Raw genomic sequence first — 17,265 nt, 5'->3', positions numbered from 1 at the left:
TGGATGGTTTGTTATTAGCAAAATAATTTTTTTCTGATGCATTTTTTGTGACCCCAGTGCAGAAAGGAAAATATGTTGGTTCATATCCTTATCTACTGTAAAGTAATTACAGTATATTGATTTGCATCCTATGGCCTTTTCTACCTAAATGCTCACTAAGATTTTACTATTAAAATCCATACAAGATATTTTTAATTACTATTTCCAACTAAAATGCAATATTCCTAAAGGTTAAGGACTAAGCACACTGACCAGATCAGTATTGGGGTCAGTCAGCTTCCACTGAATTCAGCAGCAGATATGACAGAAACAACCTCAAGTACCATAAATCCTTTTTTCCTGTAGTATCCTGGACCTCTCATGGACAGGGCTGGGTTGACCATTATGCAGTTCTCGTAAATCCATGTCATAGCACTGAGAAGTACAGGCTGTGTTATAAATCATTGTCCTTGCACTCCTTGCACAGTCAGTTACTTGAGAAAGATATGACCCTGGTTTCGTGAACTTGGTTCTTTCCCAAAATGTAATATTATTTTCTGGCTGAATAAATTTCATTATCTAAAAGGGAAGTTTTCAAATGAACTTTTTCAACTGTGCAGTTTGTTGGGCAAATTACTTGAGAACATTTACAATCATTATCAGTCACTTCTCTTTCAGGCTTTAAGCTTCCATTCATTTCTGACTAGAATGGTGTGTCTTTTCTCTCTCCCATTACTATCTTAACAACATAATAGAAACACTGTTTTAGTACGGTGCTATTTTGTTCAACTGTGAACAACCAGGACAGTTTTTGCTTTTTTTGATTGTCTCAGAAATTCTCTAAATGAGTCTGTGTATTTCCATGTACATAGTTATTATTTCATTGCTTATTTCATCCCATTTCAGTACTGCTAGTTTAAAGATTACATTTCAGTGTCAAGAATGTTATTTCAAATAAGCCTAATTTTTATTCCTTTAGCATTATATACTAATGCTAGGAAAATGAAACAGTATTAAGATCCCTATTGCCTGGAGAAAGCATCACAGATTCAAAGGTTACACAGAGTTATTTCATCCTAGTGATAAACATTCAGAATTAGGATTCATGGAAGGATAACAGCTCTTTGCATTTGTAAAAGCCGAACTTTAAAATGCAGGCAACCTGCATCCAATAATTCCAGTTACAGTGATCATTTAATAATTCCCAATACAGCAGCAGCATCCATATAGTGGTTCCATCTTTTGTATCAATAATACATACAGAAGTAAATGACCAAGTCTCTTAGTGAAGCTAATGCTTTCTTTTGATACAACTGTAGTTAGATTAGGAGAGGGTGCTCCTCTTACTGGCACAAAAGACAAAAGCATGAAGATGACAGAGGTGTCACAGATTAAAAATATACCTATTTCAATATATTATATGCTTATATTTCCATTTTTCCTGATAAATTATCAAACTAATAATAGGAATGAATGTTTGTGTTGTTGAACAGGTAATTTCCCTGCTTTTTTTCACCAAAGAGGTATTGAGATGATCTATTAAAGATTATATTGTTCAAATATTCCATAGTAATGTCTGTGATTGTGTATCATGCTGGTGCTGTTGTCACTGTGACTACCATTTCGCGTTAGTATTTATGGCTGGATATCAGGCCAAGAGGAGACATTAGCCTAATGCCTAACAGATCTGCAAAGACCAGTCAGCATCTGAGTCATGGGGAGTTTTACTGTTGACAGAGGGTGGTGGAGATGTTCTGTTGCAGGGATTTAATGTCCAATCTCGGAGGTGCCAAGTACAGTACAAAATTCTTCCAAGAATAAGTCCCATTTCCTTTTAAAATTTGGTTTTCTTTTTATCATACACAGATGTCACCTCAAAATACATGGTAATTCGCAAAGCTGTTTGTACATGTGACAGCGATGTTACTCAGATTTTATTTTCAAACTGTTTATGCTAACAAGGACAAATGTGATTGTTCAGATTGATGCTCTGGAGACCGTTTTGCAGTCTGTCCTTGAAGCAAAATCTGATCCAGAATCGGCTGAAGAAGTCAAGGAATTAGAGCAGAAGTCACAGTGTGCAGAATCAGAAGAAACAGAGCAGTCTAAAGTACCCAAGTACTACAGCCGATTCAAGGTAAGAGAGTTTCATTTATCTAAGTATTCTAAGATGTAGTAGATCTCCATAATATATACACTAGAAAATATTATAATGGCTTATTACAGCTAGTAGACTGACACCCCTTCAGTGCATTAGGAGCCTTACCTGGCATTTTTGAAACAGGTGTCACCTTAAATTTTCACTTCTTCAAACAGGAAGCAGCAGCCTACAAAGACATAAATGCTCAAGGCCACTTGTCTTTTGTCTGTCTGCTGGGATTTTATCTTCACTTTTCATACATCAAAATGATAAATCCAATCCTGTTCACAAAAGTGAAATGTCATTAGAGTTTCATTATCTGACCTTGTGTGGGCTCTTACTCATTAAAATAAATTGTAATAGGCATGAGAACATCGTGAATTTATTGTCCATTTGTGTATGGTATAATTAAGTAGGAATGTTGCATCCTATACTTTCAGTCTATAGAAGTAAGTAAGGCTGTATCGCTTCCCTTTTATCTTTAGGTCATCACGCTGATGATAACTATGAAACACAAACAGTTATTCATTAGGGCACAGCTGTATAATGAATGCATTTTATTTGATCATCTCACACCTATATAACAAGCTCATTTTATTTCAGCATCTCTGATTTGTGCTGTGGTAAAAATCAAATACCCCAGGTTTAAACTAGTCTGGTTTACAGTTCCAGGAACAGTACTCTTTCCATAGTCCATCAGTTTCCATTGTTGCTGTCACAACCTTGGACAGTTGTTCTGAATACAGATTGTTCTTCTACAGAAATGTGAAAAGACTGGTATCCTATGGTTCCACATCACATACACACACTTTTCCTTTCTTTAATTTTTATTTACATAAATTATTTGCCACCAATCTTTAGATATTAAACTTGCTTTGTAGGCACTTAGAACTTTTTAATTAAAAAGAGTTTGGGAATAAATGGGTGCTCAGCGTGTGATAATTAATGCCTGGATGAATTCCAGTGAATTAGGTAAACACAAGTGCCCTTTGAAGGAGGGAGTGAGACATTTTTATGAGTCTCTCATGGTCTATCCATTATCTAGCCTTGAAGAAAATAACGCAGAGTGCTCAAAACAAGGCCTGTATGTCAAATTGGGGACAGACTAGTGCCAAGAGGGTAGTTTTCTTCTCACCTCAACCTTTCCACAAGTTCCATAATTAACGCCAGTTCAAGCATTCCCTGGTGTGGCAGTGAGTGCCCTGACTTTGACACAATAAACTACAGTCCCAATGCTTAGAGCTAAGCTGTCACCAGAAAAGTCTGAATATAAGAAAGACATAGCCCTGGTGTGAAGTCTAGGCATCCAACAGTAATTTGTATGTAAATAAACCACAATTTCTTGTTGTCTGGATTAGAAAAGGAGCTCTCAAGTCAGAATGCCTTTTCAGCCAAGCCTGAAAGCTCTCAGGCTCTTCTCTAGAATCCGTTAGGCCAGCACCAGCCAGTCTTCCCAGTGTACAGCCCTGGACACCTATGGGTATGGTTCACAGGGCAGAGAAGTTCACTAAACATCTGTACAAGTCTGAGGGAAGGTGGGAGTTACGAAGCAACCTGATGTTGGTATTCACATCTGCTGTCCCAGCACAGATCATCTGCCCTTCATGTGATGTGACCCCAACACAGGATTTGCACTTCTGCTGCTGAAAACACTTCAGTTGCACTTTCTCCAGCCATGCATTAGCCAGCATGTCCCAGTCTTTCTCCTTGAGCTCAAAACTGGCTGCTTGTGTCTCCACTTTGGCAAGTTCTCTTTCACAAGTCATACAGCTGGGTATGCAAAGAAAAGCATGTGGATTTTCTCCCGACATACAGTTCCTGTCTAGAACTGTAGCTTGTTCTGCATGGCTTTTATACACATACTTGGACTCCATGTCTCGTACCAACCTTCAGAACAGCCATTTGTGGAAGTACCTGAAAAAGCCACAGCAGCCTAACAGATATGATGTGTGAGAGACAGCATGTCCTTCCCTTCCGCTAAACCGAACAGGACTTGAGGGCATTTGGCTCTTTGCAGGTAAAGCCTTCAGAGCTGTAATTTAGACTCTCTGTATGACACTGTCATTTGTGTTGTAATTACCTGTTTTCAGATTCAGTATGCTGAGGCTCACTACTCAGTACAGTATTCCTCGAGCAATTCCTTCCATCTGTGTCAATTATCAGTGGGCAAGCATTTCATCCCATAAATGCTGGAAACACTCTCCCTAAAACCAGTGCTCTTTCTCTCTGAATGCAGAGCACTGGAGACTGCTTATAAAAATCAGTGATTTAGCCACTTAAGATGTGCCCTTTTGGTACCTGCATGACGTAGAGCCTGCTGCATTCCTAAATTAGTTTCACTAAGGTGTCACAGCAGAGCAAGGAAGATTCCAGGAGTTCAGTGGTACCAGTAATGGCTTAGGAGAGAAGTCCTGCTAGTTTCCAGTTTGTTGCCTTTGTCTTGTTCCATTTCATACTGCTGAAGTTCAGTGCATAAATGCATAAACCCCCTTTTCAGCACATCCTTTGTAGTGGTTAGTAGAGAGAGTCTGAAGAATCTAACCCAGTTATGTTTAAACTGAATATCTGATCTGTAAACATGAGTATAGTTGTCAGATTCCTTCCCCAGACACAAGCTGTATGGTCTCTTCTTGTTTCTCACTGATGCAGTGTATACTTACTGACAAAATCTCAAACAAAATAGAGATGAATACACCTAAATATTAGGGTTTGGTTTTAGTCTGTTAGCTTCAAAGCCATTGGTTTTGTTTCCATTGTTTATCATAAAATCAAAGACCAGACAGAGCCAAATACCCAAGCCCCTCAGACCTGCATGCCTAGCATTTTAAAGAGTCTTTAATCTGCTGTCTCTCCAGTTCAAACCTTTGAGGGTCTGGCAAAGCACAACAAAGCCTACAGTTGTGTTGGCTAAGGCAGAGGGAAGTGGAGAGGCCTCAGAGGGGATGTCATAGTTTCCTGCATAAGAACAAGGCGGAGCCTCGAGATAGGAGCTGAGGGGCAGTGCCTTTGCAGATTATTGCCAGTGTGGGCTGGGGTAAGAAGAACGCTGTGGGCCAGCAGCGCAGCACGTAAGCTTCCACTGATAACTGGAAGTAGAAGTCTGGATATATATCTGCAGGGCTCCAGAATTGCCATTTTGTTTGGAGGTGCATGATCCCCACATCTTCTTTCGATCATCCTGCAATGCAAAACAATAGGCTTTGTTCAAATGGCCCAGGAGAGAAACATGGATATACCTTTCCTTAGGACACATTTAAACATTTCTTCAAGTGCTGGGCTCAGTAAATTTATTTTTTTTTTAAAGAACAATCAGGAAAATATGTTGCTATCTAATGAGTGAGCAAGGGGTAGTGAATCTGCCAGTGCCATCTCATCTTTCTCCCCCAGGAAACTTCCCCTTGGCTGTGTATCTGCACTTTTAAGGCAATTAATCAGATTGTTAGTGAGCCATAAGGCTAAAGATTCCAGAAAGCCAGGAATAGTATCACTGGATGATTCATCATCTTAAGTGAATTAACATTTTATGCTGCATGAAATCTGTATAAGTGAAGCTCAAGAAAGGAATACTGCACAGTTTCTTACTGAAGCTCTGCTCTTTGTTTCAGTGTAGAATGTCCCTGAAAAAGTACCCCTTGCTTTAGCACTGTTGTACCATCTGTGTAAGCATAGTCAAGCCTCAGGTCACAGTAACTGTTGGGAAGAAAAATCGTGAGTTACTTAGTACGCTGTTAGCAAGAGAGCATTTAAAGTGATGTGCATCTGTTGAGAGGGATGCTAATGCAGGCAGAGTGGAACAAATCGTTCGATCGGTTTTGAGGTAAGACACAAAAGCAAGGTGTTTAGATTTAATTTATTGTAGTTGACTGGTCAGCTGATCTTCGTTAATACAAGATAACCGAACTTGGAAAAATAAGGAGAATTTCAGTGGTTAATGAAAGTTAAGCTTCATTGTTTTAGTTTCATTGCTCCAAAAAAACATTCTAGAGGTTAGCATTTCAAGAAATGGTACCAGCTACTACAGTCAAAACACTGTGCTCGAATAAGATAGCCTGTATAGCCCAGCTAACAGTTAGATTCAAAACAGCGATGTATTGGTTGTTATAGGGAAGTATTTTGTGGCTGATTATTTTGTGACTGACTGGCTCTCTCCTTCTCACTCCCCGCCAAATCCCTTTTTATGACAGGAGCTGTACTCTAAGCTGCATTCACTTGGCAAGGTTGAATCTGAAAGCTTGTTAACCCTGACCACCCAACTTGTCAAGGAAAAGCTGCCAGCATGTGAAGTGGAAGACATTGCAAAACATGAGCAGAAGCTAAAGGAGTGGGAGCAAGAACAAGCACTTCTCATTGAGAGAGAAAGAGAGATGAGAGAAAAGGCCAAGCAGGAAATGGAAGCTAGGAAGCTAGCTAAAGCGTCTGCTTAGTACTGGAACTCAGAGACTACTGTAGTGGGATGCATTCCTCTGTCAGTGAACTGCAGTGCTCACCATTATTAGTATTGCATTTCAGTCCTGCTGCAAGTGTGACTGTATGTGATATGCAAATTAAACTTTTTCCATTTTGCCTGGTTCCTGAAGTAAAGCACATGTGGTTTAAAAATCTTCATCCTGTGTATATTTTCCTCCTATCATCAGCTAGGCAGGGGGTGGGATGGAAACAACACAAAGAAACAGAGGCATAAGAAGTAGCTTGCCTGTAATGAAAGGTGTAGAGGATGGAAGGAACAAAAGAAGAGGGAAGAATTTCAAGCACAGTAGGGGTTTCTCACAGGAAAGAATGCCTTGGCTACTCTGAACTTCAGACACTAAGAGGATTAACATATATTGATTGCTTTTTTTTTCCCAGCCCATTTGGAAAATTCAGGCTACTATACATGGAGTTAGAAGCCTAACTTTCGACTGTTTTTAAAACTACTTTTTTAAAGAGTTTCAGCGTAACGAGTTAACGCTTGTGCAGGCACTCAGATGTGCCTTCCCTGTAGGAAGTTGGAAATTTCTGACATTACTGGTGCTGCTCTGCTCCATTTTTAAGCTCAGTAGAGAAACACACACAATCACCTCGGTACACATGGAGGGGCCTCATACTGCAGTGCAGTTTCCTTTTATATTCTGGGAGCTGTTTCAGGGGGGGGTTGACCTAATTCCCTTCTTGTCTCAGCTGTGTATACGGTCCCATGCCTCGTTCTTCAGATTGGTAAAACAATGTAGCTATTCACGCAGAGCACAAGGAAACGTTGCGGGAGGAAAGAATCATTGTGTGTTGGTTGTGGGATGCATCAGGATTCATCCCTGCGTACATTCCCTGCCACCACTGAGTTTCGTAGGCTGCAGCCAGTGACTTTATGCAGCTCACATGTCCTGGTTTGAGAATTGTGGTTCGGTGGCTATCCGTTTGGTGGCCAGCTCAGCCCAAACCACAACATCCTGGCAGGGCAGTCTGGTTGAGAACAGGGAGAGCCTAGCCCTGCTGTATTGAAGCGTGTTAGGGCAGCAACAGTGTTCCTTCAGCGGTGCTTTACCACAGGATCTGATAAGCATTCCCGGTTTTATCATGCATCTGTCTAGTCTTACAGTGATAAAACTCACATCACAAACTCACTGTAAGTTCAGTGAGAACACTCCACAGATCTGTGAAGTGAAAATGTTTTACATGTAGGAAAGCATCTCATCCGCATACACCAAATACCTCTGTTATTCCCAGCAAATGCACTCAGAGCCTGATTGCTTTTTCACATCCAAGAACTTGGCAGTAAGGTCCCATAGTTTCACCCGTGCTGCAGTAAGAGAGTGCCGTCTACAGGTAAGTGGATGATTTTGGATTTTGTGGCTTTGCCTAACTAAGCCAGCAGTCAACTTCCCTGGGCAACTTTTCTCAAGTCTCCTGATTCTTTTCCTCTTTCTTGGTCTAAATGCTTTCTGATTACTCGGAGAAGTTAGGGAGCCTTAAGGGAAAGTAGGAGGCCAAACGCACTCTTTAGAACAATTTCCTTAAAACTGGTGGCTTTAAAGAGATTATCACGCTCAGTCCAGCCACATGAGAAGAAAGTGTCCCTTCCATGACCACATATTTCAGTTCTTCAGTATCAGAACATGGGTTGCACTTCCAAAGGCTCACAGTCACTCCTGCATCCCGATTCCTTTCTCAGCCTTTCTCTATAGACACCACCTCTCCTTCCTGGGACCTTCCCTGCACCACCACAGCTTTAAGACCCTCCTTGCTGACACATGGCCTCCAGCCATTGCAGCTGCTGATCCTGTTGCTTGCAAGATGTTGTTTGGCCAGACCACAACGGGCACTGCCGCATTCGTCCTTGTTTCTTGTTAGCATCTGTTTCTTGGCAGCTCAAGGAAACTGTTTCTGGCCCCACCTCCACCCTCCCTCACCCTGCTCAGTCGATATGCCAGGCTGCTTATGCTGACTGAGCTCCAGCAAGCTGCCAGCTGCCATCCCGCCCATTCTCTCGCAGACCGTGCTTTGCTTCCCCCACAACTGAACACCCTTTCCATTTATTTAGGCTTAACTGTTACAGCAATAAGAGGAAAAACTCCTCTAAGCTCTGAGTAGCCTGATAATATTACAGGTTGCCTCCTTTGTTTTACTTTAGGCACTGTGGATTTGAGTGCTCTGAGCCCGATCCAAAGCCTGAACGTAAACAGTGTGCATACAACCTTTCTCCGCCTCTGCCCAAATCTCCTCCCGTATCCCCCTCTGCCCTTGGGAGGGGGGAGTTTCCCTGCCAAATGCTTTGCAGGCACCAAAGCAGATTCCTGGGGCCAGATGACGGACACCAAACGCAACACCTGCAGCAGAGGTTACAGACCATTTGTGGCTTAAGGCACCAAAAGTTTTGGCAAGCCCCCTCATTTATCTGCCCCTTCAGTATCACCCTGAGAGAGAAACCACTTCTGACGCTTCCACAAGCTGAGCCAACTGCACACCAGGGCCCCTCTTCCCCTCACGCCACAGCCAAGTATGGTCCAGTAGCCTCCATCTCACTTCTCCCCACCCCAGGTCCCACCACTGTCTCAGTTAATAGCAACCAGCTTCTGCCCAAACAGTGTTTTCTCACCTAGCAAATCATCATGTTTCCCACAAGCCTACCTGCACCCTCGTGAATTCTCCAGCAATCCTCATCGCTGCTTCCCCTCTGGCATCACCCTTCATCCCCTTCAGGTTCCTCCCGTATATCGTCTCACATTGGTTTCTTCCCCTTCTCCAGGGAGGTTGGCTGTGTCTCTTTGCCCTCCACGCCTGTCTCAGACAGCAACCCGCCCCCGGCTCTGCAGGCAGTAAGCAGCCCCGGGGTACCAAGCGCTTGGGCACCCTGAGGCGTGAGACCCCTGGACACAGCTGTGCCTCCAGAGGCTGGCATGAACTAGCAACTGAATCTTGAGAGGGTAGGGGAGGGAGGTACTCTCCTCTGGTGGTCTTGCCTGCCTGCTAGCTTTGAGCAAGGCTGGCAGTGAGACAGGCAAACTGTGGGAGCAGGTAATGCACCGACTGGTGCTGTTCAGGCGTGTGCTCGGCTTCTAGGGAGGCATGGACAGTAGCCGTGCACTGCAAATGCAGCAGCATGAGAAATCAACAATATCAACTAACAGCTTAATTTACCTGCTTTTCTCCTTCCCACTCCAGGAAAAGTGAGACAGACTTGACTGTTCACCCCCTTGCATAAATCGTGTTGCATGCAGAACCTGTTTTTCAGCTGCTTAATGGATTAGTCTTAAAAAGAAGTTTGAGGAACACTTGTAGCAACACCTGGGAGTGAAACGGGGCCCCAGTGGTGAAAAGCCCTTCTGTCTGGATGCCCATGGCTTTGTGTGCACTCCTGTGATAGCCATCACCCACTGTGGTGCAGCCAGCTGCATTTAGAAGGGGGATGGAGAACATACAGCAGCTTTTGATTGGCTGCTGCTTGAACATGAGCTCTGATGCTAAGGGAAGAATGTGGATGTGTGTATATATGCATATAAAAAAAAAAGGAAAATACTTTTGTACTCTACAAAAACTTCTGAGTGTTCAAGAAACTACAAACAAAGCTTCTAAGTTCATCCAGTACCAGTGCCTTGGTACTCATTTGATGCAAGCTCACATCCCAGTGAGCAGTTCCTCGCTAGGACACAAGCTTTTTGAAATGGTGCTGCTTCTTGCTGCACTGTTTCAGACAGCTGCCTAGACCTGTACGTGAATGGGACTGCCAAAATATTTCCTGGAGGGGATAGACCAACATCTTTCTTGGTAGTAACACTATCTCCTTTTTTGTGATCACCTCTCCTAGAAATGTTCCTTCACATCCTGTTTTCATTTGTGGCTACAGCTGTGATTTGGATTAAAGCTGCTGCAGTTTCTCCCTTGTCAGTATACTTCTAAATCACAGGAGTGCACCTTTCTTCATGGAAGTTTTTGAATAATTTCCCTACTCATGGATAATGTGTGTCTGTATAGTTAAAGGCAGAGGAAAATCTCACAGTGATAGAAGCAGTACATTTGCATGCCCCGTCACTGAGCTGTGCATGCAAACAAGGTGACCAGCAGCCTAAACAATACCTGCCTGCACTAATGCTTATGGTGCAGCATTGCCAGACTTGGACATGCGAGGCAGTGTTAGCAGCTCTCCCGTGTTTCCCCAGGTGGGGGAAGAGACCCTTCTCTCAAGAATACTAGCTGAAAGAAACACAAGCCGGTACAAATGCAAAGCCTGTTTGGTATGTTGGCATGAATTTGGCTGCTGTTGGGAGAAAAAAAACCCCAGCACTTTAAAGGTTAAAGCTCTTCCTTTTAATTCAAAGAGTAGCTTCCCAATTCAAATCCATGGCAGACACCACATAGGCTGCTGATTAGGCAAGCAAATATGTAACTCTTCCTCCCACAAGTGTCACTGGCGGAACACTTCCAGCAAAGCACTGAAGGTCATTATCCATTATTCACAAGAGGCAAATTACATATTTATTCCCTTGCAGCTCAAATAAATGTTGCCTGAAGCCTTGCACAGATGGGCCCTATTTATGGCAACACCCAACCTTGCCAAGATAAGGTTACTAGATGCTCTCAGACCCAGTCAGACGCTGTGTCCTACACACAAAGCTGGTATCAACCCCCTTCCCGCAGCTGCAAGCACCTGCTCCCTCCCCCAGTGGCCTGTCCCAGCAGCTCGCCTGCCCATCCCAGGGCTCCCTGGTCACCCTAAAACTCTGAGACCGGGGTGACGACCTACCCCATCTACAGATGAAGGCTGGCTGGCGCAAGGGTGTTTCTGACCTGTGCAGCCATCACTATGCTGCTGAGACAGGCAGAAGACAGCCCAGGGCACAGGTTAGCAAGTGTCCTCTCTTCCTCCACCTCCTCAGGAAGCTGGAGTCATAGTTATAAAAGCGAATTGCACCCTTGACTGAGGGATGCAAGATGCGGTCCTCTGAACAGTACCCAATTCTGCAAGGACTGCTGCTGGTTTTGCTGGAGCTGTTTACGTAGAAACTACAATTGAACCTTGCAAAATGCATTTCTAGTGAGTATTTGAGCACAGATGTGGAAAGTAAAGTTAAAAGTACCTTCCCAGAAATGTAATGATGGGAAATACTGAGATGAGGACGATGCTTTTTGATTGTAGAAGAGAAACGACTGCTGACTTAAATGACAAACAGCCTGAACTTTGGGACAGTGACTCTTTCAAAATAAGACTGTGGAGAATGAAGTATAAGTAAAGAATTAGAGACAAAACATTAATTCAAGCATATCTTAAAATACTAAACATGTGACAGAAAACTGTGCCATCTGCTCTGGGTCAGTCTCCCCATGGAAATGTATATATCTTTCAGTAATCACAAAGTTGTCACTGAGCTCAGCTACCAATTGCATAGTACTAACTCTGTTGCTCCTCTTAAACCTTTCTGATAAACTCAAGTCCACTAAACCCATTCTAAATTGCATATGCCCCAGGCACAGAAATAGCATTAGAGCACCATTGACAAGCACATTAGATTGTCAGGACAAAATTCACCTTTCAATCTACCTTATGTATTGCAAATCCTGACAATTTGTTCCTCAAATGAACTGGAAAAGAAATTTTCAAGCCTGTTCTGATCCTTACACATGGTAACTGCTGCTATAATTACATCTTTGGGCACTGTAAACTCTGCCTGGAAATACTGACTTGCCCTCCAGGGGGTTCATATTAAGTATTTAAGTGGCTCAGTAGTTCAGGTTACTTTCAACTCCTTAAGCTAAGAAAGTAACGCAGCTGGGCTGAGATAACATAAGGTTTGTAAAAGCTCTGTCAAAATTAATTTCTGGACCTTAACAGGTATACAGGGTGTAACCTCAGTGTATATAGACATTGCTATGTATATTTAGCTTTGTTTGTATTAGGACATAGGTTCTATATATTTCACTTATCTTCTCTGTGTAATTCACAAGCAGAGGTGATGGGCTGAGCTGCAGTATGATGTGTAAATCATGGCACGTGCAGCTGTTTTGGCAGTGAAGCTGGCAGCAGAGGCACGGTCAAATCTCCACCCCTGTCTTGCCAGCTATTCACACAGGGGACGGTAATGCTGGAGTTGTTCAACGGGAGAGAAGTGGTATGGTAAGGATCTGTGAGAACCAGTGAACAGAGCTCATGCAGACTACAGTGCCTGATGATTCAGTTTTTCAGTTCTCCTCAGTATTTCATTTCTGGTGGAAATGATGCTGAGCGTCCAGTCAAAAACCAGCAAATCCCCTGGCAAGCTGAGGGCACTCAGCGTTGTTCAGCCTCTGGTGGACTGCATCTGAAGAAAGGATAGGCAGGACAAGAGAGGACAATGCCCAGGGGGCTTCGTGCTAGTGTGGACTGGTCGTGTGTGTGGGAGATGAAAATAGGGACCACAGCAGCAGGCAGGCAATGCTCATGTAGCAGAAGTACCGTGTGCTCTCTAGACATCCCCTAGGAAGCCAAGGAGCTTTGCTGCAATGCTGGGAATGAGCTGGATTTATGAGGTGTCACTATGGCTATTACTCAAGAGACCCCTGGACACCTCTTTTCATCCCATCCTAGGAACCATGAAAACCTGCAATTTCCTCCCAACCACAAAAAACTAGAAATCAGTATTAAACTGTCTTCAGGTCTAGGCTGCCACAAGACAGAGTCCTCATTTTAGATAGATTGAAATGGTCTGGCTGCCATTTTCCCATGTCATCTGAAATACTTCATAAGCTGATTGAATTTGTTCATTAACAACACTAGTGGAAATAAAATTTCTCCTCCTCAGCCTCTGTGTTGAAGAAAGGAGCTTTCGTTTGCCATGCGGAAGCAGCAAGCCAAACGCTACAGACCAGGCTGGCCTGCCTCTATCCACAGGTACCACCAGTGGTCACACCTGTGCAAATCCAGAACTTCTCCCTGCAACTGCAGGTGAATAATTGGGGTTGAAACCTGACCTTGTCTGCTTTGCACAATCCTTTTAATATATTTTAAGTAGCATCAGGCTACTCTACCACAACAGCTCAAAAAACCTTGATGTAGACATATGCAGGGTTATACTGGAGAGATAAGATTTGCAGCAATTGACTCCCCTCATCTGGTTTTCATACTTGGCCATGCTCAGCCCAATTCAAGCAAAGCACAGTATTTCATATTAATGTCATTAGAAATTACAAATGAATCCTTAGAGGCTGGAGATGGATAAGGGCCCACAAAAAAAGACTGCTGGTTGAGGGTGAAGGAAATCCCACAGGGCCACTGCTTCTCCAGGGAGCGAGCACGCCTTGCTCCCGCTGCCCCAGCCTTTGCCTGCTTTCACATCAGTACCATCTCCCCACGCTAAAAAACGTGGGGGTTGGCTGCTGCATGCTGCACCTCGCCACGGCCGGCATCGCAGCAGCAAGCAGAACTACAAAGGTGGAAAGCCTGACCTTACAGTGTCCCTTTAACAGCAGCCTGATGTTTATAAAGTAAATAACTAAACTGAGAGCCCACCTTCCCCAAAGGCTCCCTCTCATCGGGGTTACAGGGCAGCGGTGGTAAGGAAAGGTCTGTGTCCACTGGGGACAAGCTGCGCACTCTTGTTAAGCTGCAACAATTTTGGAAAAGACCTCTTTTCCAAACCAGGGTGGGCTCAGTTTGACGTAACTATTGGGTGTCATCTCTGACACAGTGTCTTGAATGTGTACTTACTGAAAATGAGGTGCTTTCTCATGCTGCTGAAGGATACAGAAATGAGAACAAGAAAAAGAAGCCACGTCATGGCACACCATGGTAATGTTTTACGCCACAAGAGATAAAAGTAATCTTCCTCATTTGTTTTTCAGTTTCTAAATAGAGATTGGTTCTTATCTATCATTTAAATAGTCATTGATCTTTTGAGAAAAAAAAACGTATAGTAGGTAATCATGATTGAAGGAAACGGAAAACTTAAAAATATGTAAATACACAAAGACAAGAAACATGTCAACACCACTTTGCCACTTTTGTATTTTATTGTGGAACTGAGTTTGTTTCCTTTACATCAAATATCCTCAATGGAAGAGGGGATATTGCACACAAATATCATAAAAGCACTACATATTACTTTCACTGGAAACTAATTTTCTACATTAGATATGACTGGATAGAATAGAAGTGATGCAGGATTATAAGACATAATACCATACACAGCTGCAGACTGACACAAACACCATTCAGAACAAGAGAGAGGAGGTGTGTGAGGTGCTTCTCAGCCAGCAACAAGACTGTTTCTTTCCATAGTTTGGAAGATAATGGCTGCATGCAAATGCGTGAAAGCACATTTCAGATTTCCTCTTTTACCGTTGTGATTACAGCCCAGTCTTGAAGAGGTAGCTCCCGCCATCTGGAGCTCCTAGCTAGTCTAGTGCGGAGAAGCTGCTTTTTAAATTCTTTTTTTTTTTTCTTTTTCTTTCTATATTTTTATGCCATTGTTTTATTTAGTTACTTAATTTTTTTTTAGATTTTTTGTAAAGTCACAACAAACAGACTTTTTTTCTTTATTTCTTTTAAATAGCAAACATTTTTAAACCAGGTGAATAATATAATTGCATTCTAAGAAATGCTTACCCCTAGTTGCTTTTAGTGTTTTGTTCAATTATTAAGTGAAAAGATGAAAACTTACAGTTTCTTTCAAGTGTAAATGTTATACTTTTTCCTTTTCTAATAAATCCAGACAAACAAATTTTCTATTTCCCTCAAAACATTACTGAGCAAGAACCTCTGGCGACAGATGAACAAAGAGAAGAGTATGACAGAAATGTCCCAAATGCACAGTAAGCGCTCTTTGGAGCTGACTTGCTCGTGGTGGGAAGGATTGAAAATTCAATTAACAAATTGATTAAATCTTAGTAAATGAGTACTGGAACTCTCCTAAAATGCATAAGCTATCATAGACAATTAAAAAACCCCCCACATTCATATACATAGTTATCTCCATTCACCACAGTATGTAAAGTAAGTAAAAGAAAAATCAAAAGTAAATTTTTTGAAAGATGGGGTGGAAATAGAGGTCAATGAAGTCAGGCCCACCACAGGACTTTGAAAAGGCATGCAAGAGAGGCCCCATCCAAGTTCAGGAGTGGGGTGGGATCCCCAAAGTTAGTTCTTCATTGAATTATATGAAGCATTATAGTTATAGCATAAAGATCATGACTGGGGATGCTGTTATGGGTAATACCATTATTTAAATGGAGTGTCCTTTACACCCAGAAATTGAATCTTTATAATTAGAGTAATCAATAACAAACCATGCTCCTAGAAATCTATGCTGATCAACAGCACTCATCATTAATGTACACGGTACATTTTGATGACTGTTACACTAAACTAATTGTGTAGTACTAGGACTAGCACAGTTAGAATAGTTCCACAGGCAGGAAAGACATTTAAGGGCAGGAGGAGCTAATGGAGGAGTTCATCACTGTGTTGCACCCAGGCGGCGCTGCCATTTAAAAGGGAACGGATGGAACAGGCATTACAATACCTCAGAATAGCCAGACCAGGGTTTTAATATTCTGGTAGCAGCAAAAACGCAAATACATTTTAAGATCAGCTGTAACTGTCTAATTATTATTATTTTAAAAGTAAAACAAATGCTTGAGCCATCACAAACTTGCTTGGGGAGACTTAAGGCTTGATTCCAATTTAATTTACAGTAGGACCAAATGACTGTAACTTCCCTGATGTAGCGAAATTGCTCCTGATTCACAGGAGTAAGCGGCATAAGTGAGATTAGTCTCAAGACCACTCCTGTACTTAAAACAGATTTTCTACCAAAGCAGAAATACAAACCATTTCAGGTAGTGTCAGAAAATCAGAAAATCTGTTCCCACCCACTCAAAAAATTTGAAATCTGACCTATATAAGAAAGTAGACAAAGCAGAAAGAATTGTAGAAATATTACAACTATTCTGCCAAACATTTTGCCTATAACTTTGTAGACTATGTATTACAAAAGCTATTTTAAATGAATGATTATGAGCCCAGCAAACATGCTTGTTTTCACAATACATTTTCATCTGCCTTTTGAGCCATAGTCATTCTCAGTTATTCTTAACGTCTTAAAAGTTGTAGCAATAAATAAAACAGCATTGCTAGACACACCTATTAAAAAAGAGAAGACATTAAAGATAAATCGAGATCCCCAATAACTGACAAACAGTAATTCACAGCATTAAATTGGCCTCAGGAGGCACACATTTAAAAGATGCTAAAACAGTATAAAAAAAGCCTCATAAAAATTAGGTGTGCAAACATATCCCTATTAAACAAAAATATCCTAACAATGTAAAATGGAAATAAATTATTAGGTAAAGAAAATAAAATGAGATCATAGTTCACTACATATTGTGAAACTTTATACCAGCCATAATGGTGAATCATACAGAGTAGCACGTTATCTCCACTCTGGAGGCCTTTACACCTTTTTTAAATTCAGATTTGCAAACCTCTACAATGTACCAAGATTTTTTTTTAATTTGGGTAAAACTTCTGAGACTAAAAAGTCCAAACTGTCTTAAATCACAGAACAGTGATGCTGTTCCTCTGCAAGCAGTCTAGAGGAGGATAGGAAAGGGGGAGAGGAAGGAGGAAATGAAAGGGAGAGGAAAGGAAGAAGAAAGGGAGAGGAAGAGTAAAAGAAGAAATGAGAGGAAATGGGGAAAGG

General features: G+C 42.0%; 1 protein-coding gene across 1 annotated transcript in view; it reads left to right on the top strand.

Annotated features, from left to right (window-relative positions):
- The window catches only part of MRPS27 (mitochondrial ribosomal protein S27), a 49,183-nt gene extending 42,461 nt beyond the window's left edge, over window positions 1–6,722 (top strand). The window contains exons 10-11 of the mRNA XM_082497403.1: window positions 1,961–2,116; window positions 6,304–6,722. Coding sequence (XP_082353529.1) covers window positions 1,961–2,116; window positions 6,304–6,543 — 396 coding nt within the window. The 3' untranslated portion in view covers window positions 6,544–6,722. The remainder of the gene's footprint in view (window positions 1–1,960; window positions 2,117–6,303) is intronic.
- Window positions 6,723–17,265: the final 10,543 nt, after the last annotated feature.

The sequence above is a fragment of the Vanellus vanellus genome (genome assembly GCF_965231255.1).
Source record: "Vanellus vanellus genome assembly, chromosome: Z".
Classification (NCBI taxonomy): domain Eukaryota; kingdom Metazoa; phylum Chordata; class Aves; order Charadriiformes; family Charadriidae; genus Vanellus; species Vanellus vanellus.
The sequence above is the reverse complement of the archived record's forward strand: the minus strand, read 5'-3'. Positions and strand labels throughout refer to the sequence as shown.